The 17,499-nt window shown below is 43.3% G+C and overlaps 1 protein-coding gene across 1 annotated transcript; it reads left to right on the top strand.

The window, feature by feature from the left end:
- Window positions 1-1,313: 1,313 nt before the first annotated feature.
- Window positions 1,314-4,202, top strand: LOC109879278 (cytochrome c oxidase subunit 6B1-like). The gene is made up of 4 exons (XM_031787240.1): window positions 1,314-1,444; window positions 2,124-2,261; window positions 3,237-3,337; window positions 3,990-4,202. The coding sequence occupies exons 2-4, from the start codon at window positions 2,156-2,158 to the stop codon at window positions 4,041-4,043; spliced, it is 261 nt and encodes an 86-aa protein (XP_031643100.1). The 5' UTR covers window positions 1,314-1,444; window positions 2,124-2,155; the 3' UTR covers window positions 4,044-4,202.
- Window positions 4,203-17,499: the final 13,297 nt, after the last annotated feature.

Raw genomic sequence — 17,499 nt, 5'->3', positions numbered from 1 at the left:
ACACCTGTGACCTCTGACCTTGTCTACAACAGGAAGATGGTGACAGGAAAAGAGAGGACAGGCAGGGAGAGGGGGAGCAAGAAAAGGAACAAGAAAAGGAGAAAGAGAGAAAGTTACATTGGATTCATCATAATATCTGAACCAATAGGATAAGGCTACATACATCCCTTCCACTATAATAAAAGATATAGTTCACACTATCCATTCTTAAAATGTGTTAATAACTGTACAATAAAGCTTGAAACTATGCAACTGAAATTATAGGCTATTACAGGTACTACCAAAACACACAAAAACTAGACACTTCCTTCGAAATGAGACAGTGTGCCAGACAGCGTACTTCCACTGAGAGGTAGTGAGCTCGTCCAGACACTCGGAGGTCTTTGGTTTGGAGAGGTGCTCACAGACAGGGATGGCCGGGTGACAGCAGCCTGTGAACACTCCTTTGCGTCATGGAGTTTCTTTGTTATGTTTGCTTTTGGCGCGCGGGTGATAACTCATACCCTTTTCCAGGTAGGCAACCCTCTGTGGGTTTTCGTTGGAATAACTGTAAACTTAAAGAATGACACTTTAAACTTGGCATTGTTCAGGTGTGGGCCTACATAGTATTATCTTCCTTCTCTATCTCTTTTCTTTGGGAACAGTGAAGAGTTAGAAGCTATTTATCTTTACTATTGTTAGACATACTGACACAGTTGCGGTGGATCTATTTTAGCCTGGGCAAAGCTTTATCACAATGTCCATTTTGGCCTGCTACTGTGGGCCTTGCATTTTCGAAACAAAACAAACAAGTTCTTCTCACAGGCTACATTGCTTACAAATGTGTGAGCAACTTTTATGAGCAAGACAACACTGCTGGAGGACAGAGATTTGCAGAGGTTTCTAGATGTTGAGAGGCAGGGGTAAAAATAAATGACTCTCAGCATTGGCCATCCTGTTGACTTGGGACGGAATTTCATCTTGTTGATTTGAGGCAGGATATCAGGCTTTTGATTTGGGACAGGATCAGGTGTTTTAGTCTGGGGCTACAGCAGAAAATGTGCTATTGGGGGTAATGGGAGACTGGCATTGGGAAACACTGTACTAGGCTGTCACTGACATGTTTGACATGATGTTCTTCGTGTAAATAATTGATGCAGTGATTACACTTCATATGGCTTGAAAATCCCAAAGTGATTCCCATAATTTATTTGTGTTTCTAATCATTGTTTATAGGCAATAGAGAAGGAATTATGCATAAAAACCTGGGAAACTGACTCATTCCTTTTCTCATTCCCATGCCAACTTTTCTCATTCCCATGCCAACTTTTCTCATTCCCATGCCATGGTGATTACGCTTGCTCGTCCACTCACAACCTCCAACATCCCAGCATACACTGCGTTACGGTTTTCCGGTGAGAGAGGACATCAATCATACCAGAGAGGACACAAGAAACAGTCCAAGGTAGGTCGTGGAAAATCATAATAATTAGGCTCTTTCAATTAATATACTGAGGGTCGTATTTTTTGTTTGTGTAAAAGTATTTTAATTGGGAATAACGTGTTCCGTGGCACGGTTTTGATACAGCCGGTTAGCTAGCTGGGTTCAAGCTACTGTAGCTAGCTAGCCAGCAAAAGCAAGCCAATAAATACATTTGAAGCTGTGCCAACAATGCTAGCAAGCTATGCTACATTAGTTCATTCGATGTGGTTAGCGAGCTGTAATTTCTAACTTTCTAGCTAGTCAGAAATCTCCATTCAAGTCTTTTACTTATTTGTTAATTACTGTTAGTTACCTGGAAATAAGGATTGATAAGTCCCCTTCCATGACTGAATTCTAGCTAGCTAAGGTTACCAGCTTTTTATCAGTCTGTCTGTCCTAGTTGTGAGTTGTTATTGCGGTAGCTATGACCTAGTCAAATAGACACCTGTACAGGTTCTCATGGATAAGTATTGTGCAAGCTAATAGGCCTATCTGAACTAGTCGATTCCATATTCTATTATCATGAAAATGACAACAAGATAATGTCCTACTCTATTTATCTTCGGAAGCCCAGTTTGGAAGGATGGCCTCGTGAGACTACTGTACAGCTCATGTTTAGTTTCGTGACATTATATGACATCTCCCTATCGATGTGTGTCAGTGTTGACATAGTGAGACCGCCAGCTAGCCAGCATGTCTGACGTTATTGAGGAGAAGATAAAGAACTACAGGACGGCTCCCTTCGACGCCCGCTTCCCCAACACCAACCAGACCCGCAACTGCTTTCAGAACTATCTGGGTAAGTTAGCTAGCTGATCAACTACTTCTCTTTTCTGACCCACCACACACATCTCCCCCTCTTTCTCCAGCCCTGCCAGCAGTCTACTGCTCATTTCTACCTCCCAACTGACACACACACACACAATGGTGAAAGGACAGGACACTTCTGGCCATCAGGCTCTTCTGCCACCCTGAACACTCTTGATTCCCTTCCCAGCAATTTTGTTCACAAAGATAAAGATCTTGGTTGGTTAACTAAACAAGGATTTTTATCTGCAGCCCAATTTAACCTCGTTTGCCTGGGCTAAGAATCATGTGGTTGATGATTTGCAATTGATGTGCATTGTAAACAGTGGTATTTGCTCTCGTAGCATTGATGCATGTCCAACTTCTTTGGTTGATAAGAGCTCCATGAGAAGCACCTCCTCTAAATCACTATCGGTTCACATTAGACCAGATAGAATGTTGGCTGTCCCTCAGCTATTCACCAAGGTACACCATCATAAGCCAGTCTGTACTGACTGACATGTCCGTTAGGCAAGGGTACTACTTGGGTAAGCCAGATCTTTTTGGTCTTCAACACTCGTTTAGTAAGGATAGCCTAATGTATTTGTCGTTGTACTTTTTTTAATGTTGACATTTTAGTCATTTAGCAGACTAACAGTAGTGATTGCATACATGTATTTTTTTTGCTTCATACTGGTCTCCTGTGGGATTCAAACCCACAACCTTGGCGTTGCACGCGCCCATGCTCAACCAATTGAGCCACACGGGACCCCACAGGTTCTCTCTCTGCTCTGTTAGTTTTAATTAGTGTCAGATTCATGTTGACATCATTTAGCACATCAGATAAGGGTCCATTTGTGGTGGCTGTTTGCATTTAGATGTTGAGGTTCAGAAACGTAACACCAGTGTCAGTAGAAGTTCTATTAACTGTCTTAATGCTTACCACTTCATTCTGTCAATATTAACTCTCTCCTCCCTCTCTTTCTAGACTTCCACAGGTGCAACAAAGCTTTGTCAGACAAAGGCCAGGATGTGGCTCCCTGTGACTGGTACCAGAGGGTCTACAAGAGTATCTGTCCCATGAGCTGGGTACGTATGCTGCTACTGTGGCTCATAGTATGGTGTGGGCACTCCTTTATAAGGTTTAGCAGAACTATTCAAACAAAGCCTAAAGGAGTGGGCATACACACAATGCCCCCTAACTGCCTTCCCATGGTTGTGTAGTATTGTCAGCAATGATTGGACCTCCCCTAGAGATGGATGATGAATCACTTTAATCAGCTCACGTTAGAACCTACTTTCACTCACATTAGCAGTGCCTCAACTATTCACAATGTGCCAACAGTCTGAGCACCACATTCCATAGAAGCCTTTAGTAGTTCCGGCATGTCTAAACTCTGCCAACAGTCTGTTCTGACATGTCCACTGAGTGGAACAGTTATGAATGTACCTGTTCTTCTGTGTCTCAAATGTCCTTACCTGAAGTGGTAGTTGGTATACAGTGTGGACCTCTGTTATGTTGCAAGTGTTCATACACTCTGTTTGTTGTGAGTCCAATAACTGACCATGTTCCCAGTCTGAAGTCGATTCCTACCCCCTACCCTTAGACACTTTTCATAGATCTGAAAGCATGGGATGGGTGTAAAGTGAAGGCAGAATGAAGGCTACAGTAGCTACTGTGTTATACCTGCATGTTACACTGATAGGCAGTTTAACCTCATGAGCGCATTTCCTCCTGCAGGTTGCCAAGTGGGACGACCAGATAGAGGCCGGAAGCTTTCCCGGCAAGATCTAAAATGGCTGACATCAGGACTTTCTGTTAGCCACACCTTCAACTTTGACCCTTGTAGTGTGACTAAAGACATGTGTTGACCACGTACCACATCATTCTTAATGTTATTAACAGTGTTACTTATGTTACAAGCACTTAATAAAAATGCACACCCGTTTTGAACCTGTCTGGTGGTGGTTCATTTGGTATTTTATTAGGATCCCCATTGGCTGTTGCAGATAAGAACAATAAAACTTAAAAACACACAACATATACAGTTGAAGTCGGAAGTTTACATACACCTTACCCAAATACATTTAAACTCAGTTGTTCACATTTCCTGAGATTTAATCCTTGTAGAAATTCCCTGTTTTAGGTCAGTTAGGATCACCACTTTATTTTAAGAATGTGAAATGTCAGAATAATAGTAGAGAGAATTATTTATTTCAGATTTGATTTCTTTCATCACATTCCCAGTGGGTCAGGCTTGCAAGCCTCCCCCTTTTTCCTCCAAACATATCGATGGTCATTATGGCCAAACAGTTCTATTTTTTGTTTCATCAGACCAGGGGATATTTCTCCAAAAAGTACGATCTTTGTCCCCATGTGCAGTTGCAAACCGTAGTCTGGCTTTTTTATGGCGGTTTGGAGCAGTGGCTTCTTCCTTGCTGAGCGGCCTTTCAGGTTATGTTGATATTGGACTATATAGATACTTTTGTACCTGTTTCCTCCAGCATCTTATGACAGCTGCGTGGCCCCATGGTGTTTATACTTGCGTGCTATTGTTTGTACAGATGAACATGGTACCTGCAGGTGTTTGGAAATTGCTCCCAAGGATGAACCAGACTTGTGGAGGTCTACCATTTTTTTCTGAGGTCTTGGCTGATTTCTTTTGATTTTCCCATGATGTCAAGCAAAGAGGCACTGAGTTTGAAGGTAGGCCTTGAAATACATCCACAGGTACACCTCCAATTGACTCAAATGATGTCAATTAGCCTATCAGAAGCTTCTAAAGCCATGACATATTTTTGGGGAATTTTCAAAGCTGTTTAAAGGCACAGTCAACTCAGTGTATGTAAACTTCTGACTCACTGGAATTGTGATACAGTCAATTATAAGTTAAATAATCTGTCTGTAAACAATTGTTGGAAAAATGACTTGTGTCATGCACAAAGTAGATGTCCTAACTGACTTGCCAAAACTACAGTTTGTTAACAAGAAATTTGTGGAGTGATTGAAAAACGAGTTTTAATGACTCCAACCTAAGTCTATGTAAACTCGACTTCGGCGATGTCATCTACAAAATAGCTTCCAATACTCTACTTCGCAAACTGGATGCAGTTTATCACAGTGCCATCTGTTTTGTTACTAAAGCACCTTATACCACCCACCACTGCGACCTGTATGCTCTAGTCGGCTGGCCCTCGCTACATATTCGTCGCCAGACCCACTGGCTCCAGGTCATCTACAAGTCCATGCTAGGTAAAGCTCCACCTTATCTCAGTTCACTGGTCACGATGGCAACACCCACCCGTAGCACGTGCTCCAGCAGGTGTATCTCACTGATCATCCCTAAAGCCAACACCTCATTTGGCTGCCCTTCGTTCCAGTTCTCTGCTGCCTGTGACTGGAACGAATTGCAAAAATCGCAGAATTTTGAGACTTTTATCTCCCTCACCAACTTCAAACATCTGCTATCTGAGCAGCTAACCGATCGCTGCAGCTGTACATAGTCTATCGGTAAATAGCCCACCCAATTTGACCTACCTCATCCCCATACTGTTTATATTTATTTACTTTTCTGCTCTTTTGCACACCAATATCTCTACCTGTACATGACCATCTGATCATTTATCACTCCAGTGTTAATCTGCAAAATTGTAATTATCTGCCTACCTCCTCATGCCTTTTGCACACAATGTATATAGACTCTTTTTTTCTACTGTGTTATTGACTTGTTAATTGTTTACTCTATGTGTAACTCTGTGTTGTCTGTTCACACTGCTATGCTTTATCTTGGCCAGGTCGCAGTTGTAAATGAGAACTTGTTCTCAACTAGCCTACCTGGTTAAATAAAGGTGTTCTCAACTAGCCTACCTGGTTAAATAAAGGTGTTCTCAACTAGCCTACCTGGTTAAATAAAGGTGTTCTCAACTAGCCACCTGGTTAAATAAAGGTGTTCTCAACTAGCCTACCTGGTTAAATAAAGGTGTTCTCAACTAGCCTACCTGGTTAAATAAAGGTGTTCTCAACTAGCCTACCTGGTTAAATAAAGGTGTTCTCAACTAGCCTACCTGGTTAAATAAAGGTGTTCTCAACTAGCCTACCTGGTTAAATAAAGGTGTTCTCAACTAGCCTACCTGGTTAAATAAAGGTGTTCTCAACTAGCCTACCTGGTTAAATAAAGGTGTTCTCAACTAGCCTACCTGGTTAAATAAAGGTGTTCTCAACTAGCCTACCTGGTTAAATAAAGGTGTTCTCAACTAGCCACCTGGTTAAATAAAGGTGTTCTCAACTAGCCTACCTGGTTAAATAAAGGTGTTCTCAACTAGCCTACCTGGTTAAATAAAGGTGTTCTCAACTAGCCTACCTGGTTAAATAAAGGTGTTCTCAACTAGCCACCTGGTTAAATAAAGGTGTTCTCAACTAGCCTACCTGGTTAAATAAAGGTGTTCTCAACTAGCCTACCTGGTTAAATAAAGGTGTTCTCAACTAGCCTACCTGGTTAAATAAAGGTGTTCTCAACTAGCCTACCTGGTTAAATAAAGGTGTTCTCAACTAGCCTACCTGGTTAAATAAAGGTGTAATAAAAAATAAATAAAAAAACTTCCGACTTTAACTGTACATACAAGATGTTAGGTCATGCAGCAGGGTTCCCCAACTGGTGAGCCAATTCAGGCCCACGAGTGATTTTATTTGGACCCCCAAGTTATTTTTTATTGTTGGACATAAAAACAGTAGCACATCAGCTCAAACTGATTTTAATTTTGGTAATCCAAAGTATTCCCACACATAATAGAGATATATATTTTATCATATAGGAATGTAAGCAAGGTTTGCAATTTTTATGTTTTAGTCCAGTGTTATGTCTGTTTGGACTTCTTGTGGTCAATTTTCAGTCTACAAATTATTTGTCATTCGGCCCGTGGCTGAATCTAGTTGATGATCTCTGTCATACAGGGTTAGAGGCCATGAGGTGTTGCCTCACTTTGTTTTTTTTAAACCATTTTTGCCGCTTGCCTAAGTGACCCGAGTTGTAAGTGAGTTCCATGCAACCATCGCTCGATACGATACTGTGCATTACCCTGAGTGCATTCCAGATTTGGGGACTGTGAAGTGACCCCTGGTGTTATGTCTGGTGGCTTAAGTACTGTGTCAGCTGTATGTAAGTGAATTATACAAACAATTTGGAATTTTCAACAGTATGTTTCTTACAAGAGTGATGTGGTCAATCTCATCTACTTTGCGCAATGAGAGACATTGGCTTGTATTTTCAACATTCATTCTCGATATTTTGACAGGGTACTTTTAACTTTGATATAGCATTTAGTTCAGCTTGACATGTTTGAGTTACAATGATGTTTCTGTGATAGTCGGTCTATTCAATAGTTGTTGGACATTAGGAATGAATATTTGACTGAGAAATTCCAATCAATCTTATACATTTTATGACTGGGCTCAGTCACAGCATAGACTGACATTGATTCTGCATCTTGTAAGTGTTCCATAGAAGCTAATCTCCATATGATGGCAGTTGTCATTACTGGAAATCTGTTCAATGCAATGCCCACTTTGTAACACAGGGTGGCAGTGTTGGATCAATTCAATGCATTTCTACTAATGTAACCAGTTTCTGCATACTGGTAGTCTTGGAGAGCTTTCTGATCAGTGAGAATGTCTGCAGATTTAAAAAAATAATAATAATAATAATTTGTGCCTTATATCATGACCACATCAGTAGGGTGGAGATGTAGTGTGTGAGTGCACATAACACACCACACACGCCTCATCCAAGATGGCATAGCAGTTCAGAAGTCTTTTGTCCTCGTCTTGTCGTGTCCCGTATATATATATATATATATTTACAACTTTTTTCACATACATTTTTTAAATTTTCCATAAACTCATCTTCAAAACACTCTCCTGCAACCCGCCTCACCAATTTATATTTATAAAAAAGTATTATTTACCTCAAATCTGTAATTCTCCAAGAAGCTAGCCAGAAACTAGCCAGAAGCTAGCCAGGAGCTAGCCAGAAGCTAATCCAGAAGCTAGTTAGCTTCTTTACTGGCAAATCATTAGTATTCAGCTAACCACGGTTTGTGGTCATCAGCTATCCTTTAGCTCGAAAATCTATCGCCAGTTTTGTACGGCGCAGCGCGGCTCGGAACGGAACATACCGGACCAATTTTTCTCTCCATGTCCCTGGATTTCAACCGCTAACTCTGGACATTCATACCTGGATCTCACAGCTAGCTAAGCTGCTATCCGTGTGACTACCGGCTTTCGTCGTTTCCGGAGCAAACATCAATTATTCCGGAGCTAGCCAGCTGAAGAGTTCCATCAATCACTCCTGGGCTGCAGTCACCTATCCGGACCCGTTTTACTGCCTACGCGGAGCCCCACCGGGCCTTCACAACTGGACTGCCGACGTTATCTACCCGAAGGAGTTAACCCGGCTGGCTCCTCCGTCGCGACGTTACCTGAACGCCCATCTGCAGCCTGCTAACCGTTAGCTGTCTTATCGGCTGCTATCTGAATAGACAATCGGACAATTAATTTATTTATTTGTATTATTATTATTATTTTTTCTTCTTCTTGGGCCTCTATAACTATATCTATTGTTTTTATTTTTGTTGTTGTTGTGTGATTTGGATTAATCCCCTCTACCACACTAATCTACTGACGGAACGCAAGAGGTGGCTAATAACAGACCTCCATCCTATGCTAGCTTGCTACCGATGGCCTGGCTAGCTGTCTAAATCGCCGTGACCCCCAACCAACCTCTCCACTCACCGGACCCTTTTGATCACTCGACTAAGCATGCCTCTCCTTAATGTCAATATGCCTTGTCCATTGCTGTTCTGGTTAGTGTTTATTGGCTTATTTCACTGTAGAGCCTCTAGTCCTGCTCACTATACCTTATCCAACCTATTAGTTCCACCACCCACACATGCAATGACATCTCCTGGTTTCAATGATGTTTCTAGAGACATTATCTCTCTCTTCATCACTCAATACCTAGGTTTACCTCCACTGGATTCACATCCTACCATACCTTTGTCTGTACATTATACCTTGATGCTATTTATAGCCCCTAGAAACTTCCTTTTACTCTCTGTTCCAGACGTTCTAGACGACCAATTCTTATTGCTTTTAGCCGCACCCTTATTCTACTCCTCCTCTGTTCCTCTGGCAATGTAGAGGTGAATCCAGGCCCTGCAGTGCCTAGCTCCACTCCTATTCCCCAGGCGCTCTCTTTTGATGACTTCTGTAACCGTAATAGCCTTGGTTTCATGCATGTTAACATTAGAAGCCTCCTCCCTAAGTTTGTTCTATTCACTGCTTTAGCCCACTCTGCCAACCCGGATGTTCTAGCTGTGTCTGAATCCTGGCTTAGGAAAACCACCAAAAATTCTGAAATTTTAATTCCAAACTACAACATTTTCAGACAAGATAGAACTGCCAAAGGGGGCGGTGTTGCAATCTACTGCAAAGATAGCCTGCAGAGTTCTGTCCTACTATCCACGTCTGTACCCAAACAATTTGAACTTCTACTTTTAAAAATCCCCCTCTCTAAAAACAAGTCTCTCACTGTTGCTGCCTGCTATAGACCACCCTCTGCCCCCAGCTGTGCTCTGGACACCATATGTGAACTGATTGCCCCCCATCTATCTTCAGAGCTCGTGCTGCTAGGCGACCTAAACTGGAACATGCTTAACACCCCAGCCATCCTACAATCTAAACTTGATGCCCTCAATCTCACACAAATTATCAATGAACCTACCAGGTACCTCCCCAAAGCCTTAAACACCCTCATAGATATCATCCTAACCAACTTGCCCTCTAAATACACCTCTGCTGTCTTCAACCAAGATCTCAGCGATCACTGCCTCATTGCCTGCATCCGTAATGGGTCAGCGGTCAAACGACCTCCACTCATCACTGTTAAAAACGCTCCCTGAAACACTTCAGCGAGCAGGCCTTTCTAATAGACCTGGCCGGGGTATCCTGGAAGGATATTGATCTCATCCCGTCAGTAGAGGATGCCTGGATATTTTTTTTAAATGCCTTCCTAACCATCTTAAATTAACATGCCCCATTCAAGAAATTTAGAACCAGGAACAGATATAGCCCTTGCTTCTCCCCAGACCTGACTGCCCTTAACCAACACAAAAACATCCTATGGCGTTCTGCATTAGCATCGAACAGCCCCCGTGATATGCAGCTGTTCAGGGAAGCTAGAAACCATTATACACAGGCAGTTAGAAAAGCCAAGGCTAGCTTTTTCAAGCAGAAATTTGCTTCCTGCAACACTAACTCAAAAAAGTTCTGGGACACTGTAAAGTCCATGGAGAATAAGAACACCACCTCCCAGCTGCCCACTGCACTGAAGATAGGAAACACTGTCACCACTGATAAATCCACCATAATTGAGAATTTCAATAAGCATTTTTCTATGGCTGGCCATGCTTTCCACCTGGCTACTCCTACCCCGGTCAACAGCACTGCACCCCCCACAGCAACTCGCCCAAGCCTTCCCCATTTCTCCTTCTCCCAAATCCGTTCAGCTGATGTTCTGAAAGAGCTGCAAAATCTGGACCCCTACAAATCAGCCATGCTAGACAATCTGGACCCTTTCTTTCTAAAATTATCTGCCGAAATTGTTGCCACCCCTATTACTAGCCTGTTCAACCTCTCTTTCGTGTCGTCTGAGATTCCCAAAGATTGGAAAGCAGCTGCGGTCATCCCCCTCTTCAAACACACTCTTGACCCAAACTGCTACAGACCTATATCTATCCTACCATGCTTTTGTAAGGTCTTCGAAAGCCAAGTCAACAAACAGATTACCGACCATTTCAAATCTCACCATACCTTCTCTGCTATGCAATCTGGTTTCAGAGCTGGTCATGGGTGCACCTCAGCCACGCTCAAGGTCCTAAACGATATCTTAACCGCCATCGATAAGAAACATTACTGTGCAGCCGTATTCATTGATCTGGCCAAGGCTTTCGACTCTGTCAATCACCACATCCTCATCGGCAGACTCGACAGCCTTGGTTTCTCAAATGATTGCCTCGCCTGGTTCACCAACTACTTCTCTGATAGAGTTCAGTGTGTCAAATTGGAGGGTCTGCTGTCCGGACCTCTGGCAGTCTCTATGGGGGTGCCACAGGGTTCAATTCTTGGACCGACTCTCTTCTCTGTATACATCAATGAGGTCGCTCTTGCTGCTGGTGAGTCTCTGATCCACCTCTACGCAGACGACACCATTCTGTATACTTCTGGCCCTTCTTTGGACACTGTGTTAACAACCCTCCAGGCAAGCTTCAATGCCATACAACTCTCCTTCCGTGGCCTCCAATTGCTCTTAAATACAAGTAAAACTAAATGCATGCTCTTCAACCGATCGCTACCTGCACCTGCTCGCCTGTCCAACATCACTACTCTGGACGGCTCTGACTTAGAATACGTGGACAACTACAAATACTTTGGTGTCTGGTTAGACTGTAAACTCTCCTTCCAGACCATATCAAACATCTCCAATCCAAAGTTAAATCTAGAATTGGCATCCTATTTCGCAACAAAGCATCCTTCACTCATGCTGCCAAACATACCCTTGTAAAACTGACCATCCTACCAATCCTCGACTTTGGCGATGTCATTTACAAAATAGCCTCCAATACCCTACTCAACAAATTGGATGCAGTCTATCACAGTGCAATCCGTTTTGTCACCAAAGCCCCATATGCTACCCACCATTGCGACCTGTACGCTCTCGTTGGCTGGCCCTCGCTTCATACTCGTCGCCAAACCCACTGGCTCCATGTCATCTACAAGACCCTGCTAGGTAAAGTCCCCCCTTATCTCAGCTCGCTGGTCACCATAGCATCTCCCACCTGAAGCACACGCTCCAGCAGGTATATCTCTCTAGTCACCCCCAAAACCAATTATTTCTTTGGCCGCCTCTCCTTCCAGTTCTCTGCTGCCAATGACTGGAACGAACTACAAAAATCTCTGAAACTGGAAACACTTATCTCCCTCACTAGCTTTAAGCACCAACTGTCAGAGCAGCTCACAGATTACTGCACCTGTACATAGCCCAAACAACTACCTCTTTCCCTACTGTATTTAATTAATTAATTTATTTTGCTCCTTTGCACCCCATTATTTTATTTCTACTTTGCACATTCTTCCATTGCAAATCTACCATTCCAGTGTTTTACTTGCTATATTGTATTTACTTTGCCACCATGGCCTTTTTTTGCCTTTACCTCCCTTATCTCACCTTATTTGCTCACATTGTATATAGACTTGTTTATACTGTATTATTGACTGTATGTTTGTTTTACTCCATGTGTAACTCTGTGTTGTTGTATCTGTCGAACTGCTTTGCTTTATCTTGGCTAGGTCGCAATTGTAAATGAGAACTTGTTCTCAACTTGCCTACCTGGTTAAATAAAGGTGAAATAAATAAAATGAAAAAACACCCCCCCCTCCTTCTGTTGACTTACAGCAGGCTTTCACAGCTCCTTGGCAATGCAATGTTATTGGCTTAGAGAGACCACATGACCAGTGGAGATGTTGGCCGATTGGTTTCCCTGGCAACAGCTCTGAGACCACAGACAGGATGTGACAGAGGAGGGAGACAGTGATAGACTAAGCAAAAGTCATGTCTGTCAATCCCATGTAATCAAACTTGTGGGTCCCTGTCAAATGATCAAATTCCTTTTGTCAGGATTTACTTGTTTTTGGACCGAAAGCAAACACATTCCAAACTAGACTTAAGCAATGCATGTCATTCAGATTTTTGGTGGATAGTTGAAAGTGTTGAAAGATTTTCCTTCTCAGTAGTGAAGGTACCTCCTCTACATCCTTCTCATTTTATAGATGTTTCATAGGCAATAATGTCTTGGAGGAGAACAGGCAGGATTTCATAGGCAATCATGTCTTGGAGGAGAACAGGCAGGGTTTGTGGGTGCAAATATAACACATAGACAAATGCATAAGATGTATAGAATAGCTGAAGGAGGGGGTCAGTCAAATGACTAACTGATGACCAATAGACATAGTTCGCATATTTTTGAGCTAAGTGCAGAGCCAAAGCATAGGGCTGTAAAATAGAGGAATGTATAGTATTTTTAGTATAGCTGGACACGCTAGAAACTGAGGAGACACATAGTCTGCTCATCCGAGATAAAAGACACACATACAAAGGGACACATGGAGTTAATTACAGGGTCAAAACATAGGCCATAGGATAGAGGGACGTATATTATCTTTAGGTCAAAGCAAGGGTCTTGTCATCATTAGGATCTAATGGAAAGCAGATGTGGGCGTTATTGGCTGAACAAGCAGGATGCACGGAGTAGGATGGACTCATGTATTGTGTGTGTATAAAATGAGAGCCAGAAAACTCTGAAAGGTGTGTGTTCCGCGGAGCACTCCGGCTTGCTATACTCTTGTATTAAAAGTCTATAATTGAATTCAAAGTTCTTGAGTGCATCATATATGAACCAATTGTCCACGACAGGTTTCATAGGCAATAATGTCTTGGAGGAGAACAGGCAGGGTTTCATAGGTGTTAGCAGTTGATGTTACTCTTCAATAATACAGGCCCCAAAGCAAATCAGGGGGGAGGAAAATAGGTTTATTGAAAGAGAACAAATCATGTGGGGAGGTAGATGTTCATTCTCCCCTGTCCTCAGTGATACCTCAGCCACGCTCAAGGTACTAAACGATATCATAACCGCCATCGATAAAAGACAGTACTGTGCAGCCGTCTTCATCGACCTTGCCAAGGCTTTCGACTCTGTCAATCACCATATTCTTATCGGCAGACTCAGTAGCCTCTGTTTTTCGGATGACTGCCTTGCCTGGTTCACCAATTACTTTGCAGACAGAGTTCAGTGTGTCAAATCGGAGGGCATGCTGTCCGGTCCTCTGGCAGTTTCTATGGGGGTGCCACAGGGTTCAATCCTCGGGCCGACTCTTTTCTCTGTATATATCAATGATGTTGCTCTTGCTGCGGGCGATTCCCTGATCCACCTCTACGCAGACGACACCATTCTATATACTTCCGGCCCGTCCTTGGACACTGTGCTATCTAACCTCCAAACGAGCTTCAATGCCATACAACACTCCTTCCGTGGCCTCCAACTGCTCTTAAACGCTAGTAAAACCAAATGCATGCTTTTCAACCGTTCGCTGCCTGCACCTGCACGCCTGACCAGCATCACCACCCTGGATGGTTCCGACCTTGAATATGTGGACATCTATAAGTACCTAGGTGTCTGGCTAGACTGTAAACTCTCCTTCCAGACTCAAATCAAGAGTCGGCTTTCTATTCCGCAACAAAGCCTCCTTCACTCACGCCGCCAAACTTACCCTAGTAAAACTGACTATCCTACCGATCCTCGACTTCGGCGATGTCATCTACAAAATTGCTTCCAACACTCTACTCAGCAAACTGGATGCAGTTTATCACAGTGCCATCCGTTTTGTCACTAAAGCACCTTATACCACCCACCACTGTGACTTGTATGCTCTAGTCGGCTGGCCCTCGCTACATATTCGTCGCCAGACCCACTGGCTCCAGGTCATCTACAAGTCCATGCTAGGTAAAGCTTCGCCTTATCTCAGTTCACTGGTCACGATGGCAACACCCATCCGTAGCACGCGCTCCAGCAGGTGTATCTCACTGATCATCCCTAAAGCCAACACCTCATTTGGCCGCCTTTCGTTCCAGTTCTCTGCTGCCTGTGACTGGAACGAATTGCAAAAATCGCTGAAGTTGGAGACTTTTATCTCCCTCACCAACTTCAAACATCTGTTATCTGAGCAGCTAACCGATCGCTGCAGCTGTACATAGTCTATCGGTAAATAGCCCACCCATTTTTACCTACCTCATCCCCATACTGTTTTTATTTATTTACTTTTCTGCTCTTTTGCACACCAATATCTCTACCTGTACATGACCATCTGATCATTTATCTCTGCAAAATTGTAATTATTCGCCTACCTCCTCATGCCTTTTGCACACATTGTATATAGACTCCCCTTTTTTTTACTGTGTTATTGACTTGTTAATTGTTTACTCCATGTGTAACTCTGTGTTGTCTGTTCACACTGCTATGCTTTATCTTGGCCAGGTCGCAGTAGCCTACCTGGTTAAATAAAGGTGAAATAAATCAAATAAATAATAAAATACCCGTGTGATTCTCTCCACAGAATAAAGCGACAGGGTGTAATTTATAACCCACAGCCCTAGCCTATGGTTGACCAATTATAATTCCTTGCAGTAAAATTGGGCCTATGGCAAAATAACAAGTGTCCTATATTAAACTCAATGTACAGACGATTCAGACCAATGAAAACGGGACACACGTAGCTATGAGTCCAGGACTGATAGTACTACACAGATTATAAACATGTTGAACTGAAAACCTTTAGTCTTCTTGTCCTCTGCGTTGTGTATTATCTTAAAATATTCTTACATAGGCATGACGTCTTGGAGAACGGGCAGGGTTTCATAGGCATGACGTCTTGGAGAACGGGCAGAGTTTCATAGGCAGTGACGTCTTGGAGAATGGGCAGGGTTTCATAGGCATGACCTCTATGAGAACGGGCAGGGTTTAATAGGCATGACCTCTATGACAACGGGCAGGGTTTAATAGGCATGACCTCTATGAGAACGGGCAGGGTTTCATAGGCATGACCTCTATGAGAACGGGCAGGGTTTAATAGGCATGACCTCTATGAGAACGGGCAGGGTTTCATAGGCATGACATCTTGGAGAACGGGCAGGGTTTCATAGGCATGACCTCTATGACAACGGGCAGGGTTTCATAGGCATGACCTCTATGAGAACGGGCAGGGTTTCATAGGCATGACCTCTATGAGAACAGGCAGGGTTTAATAGGCATGACCTCTATGAGAACGGGCAGGGTTTAATAGGCATGACGTCTAGGAGAACGGGCAGGGTTTCATAGGCATGACCTCTAGGAGAACGGGCAGGGTTTCATAGGCATGACCTCTAGGAGAACGGGCAGGGTTTCATAGGCATGACGTCTTGGAGAACAGGCAGGGTTTAATAGGCATGACCTCTATGAGAACGGGCAGGGTTTAATAGGCATGACCTCTATGAGAACGGGCAGGGTTTAATAGGCATGACCTCTATGAGAACGGGCAGGGTTTAATAGGCATGACCTCTATGAGAACGGGCATGGTTTAATAGGCATGACCTCTATGAGAACGGGCAGGGTTTCATAGGCATGACCTCTATGAGAACGGGCAGGGTTTAATAGGCATGACCTCTATGAGAACGGGCAGGGTTTAATAGGCATGACCTCTATGAGAACGGGCAGGGTTTAATAGGCATGACCTCTATGAGAACGGGCAGGGTTTAATAGGCATGACCTCTAGGGTTTCGTGCAGGATGGAAGATGCAAATGGAAGTCAGTGGTCGGCTCTCACTGTATGATCACACTTCTGATAATCTGTCTGCTGCACTTGGTGACTGGTTCCTGTTCTCATTTCACAGTTTCCTGTTTCAGACAAGGAAGTTGACTCAAGACTCACAGTTGCAGACAGAGAAAGACCGAACAGCAGTATCCCTCCCCAAGTTTTAAAAACAACTGAAAACAGAATTCTTCACCAACCTTATATTTCTTGCACTCGTACCTGAACTTGTCTTATCTTTCTGGCACTGATTCTGCTGATAACCGCTATTTTTAAGAAGAGTCTACTCTCAATGATTGTGATATGTGGTTGTTTTACCTTACTAAATATGTTTGAAGGCACTGACCATGAGTCATTCTGGCTTAAGCGTCTGCTAAATGACTCCAATGTAAGAAGTTTTTCAGAAGTGCATATACAAAATGAAATGGCAGCACCCCGCATTAAGTTCTTCAGAAGTGACACAGACGCACACACACACACAATGTAGCTGTTGACAGATCCATTACTAGCAGAGAGAACAGAGTCTAGTCCTTTCGTTCACTGTGTTCCTCCACTCTCTGGCAGGGTCCAGGCCTCATTTGTTCTAATTAAGAACATTCTTCACTTCATACCCTCACCCTACCCTCTCCCACAATGCACCACCGGCCAACTCCAACAAGCCCTGGTCAGGCCCTCTCTGTACGCAGCCTGCCTCTGTTCCGTACCTACAGACATCCATCCATCTTCCAGGTCAGCACACCTGTCACTACCACGCCAGTTTTCTCTGTTTCTCTCTGTTCTTCTCCCTCTTTGTTCTGCA

This window comes from Oncorhynchus kisutch, linkage group LG13, assembly GCF_002021735.2.
Source record: "Oncorhynchus kisutch isolate 150728-3 linkage group LG13, Okis_V2, whole genome shotgun sequence".
NCBI classification, from domain to species: Eukaryota; Metazoa; Chordata; class Actinopteri; order Salmoniformes; family Salmonidae; genus Oncorhynchus; species Oncorhynchus kisutch.
The sequence above is the reverse complement of the archived record's forward strand: the minus strand, read 5'-3'. Positions and strand labels throughout refer to the sequence as shown.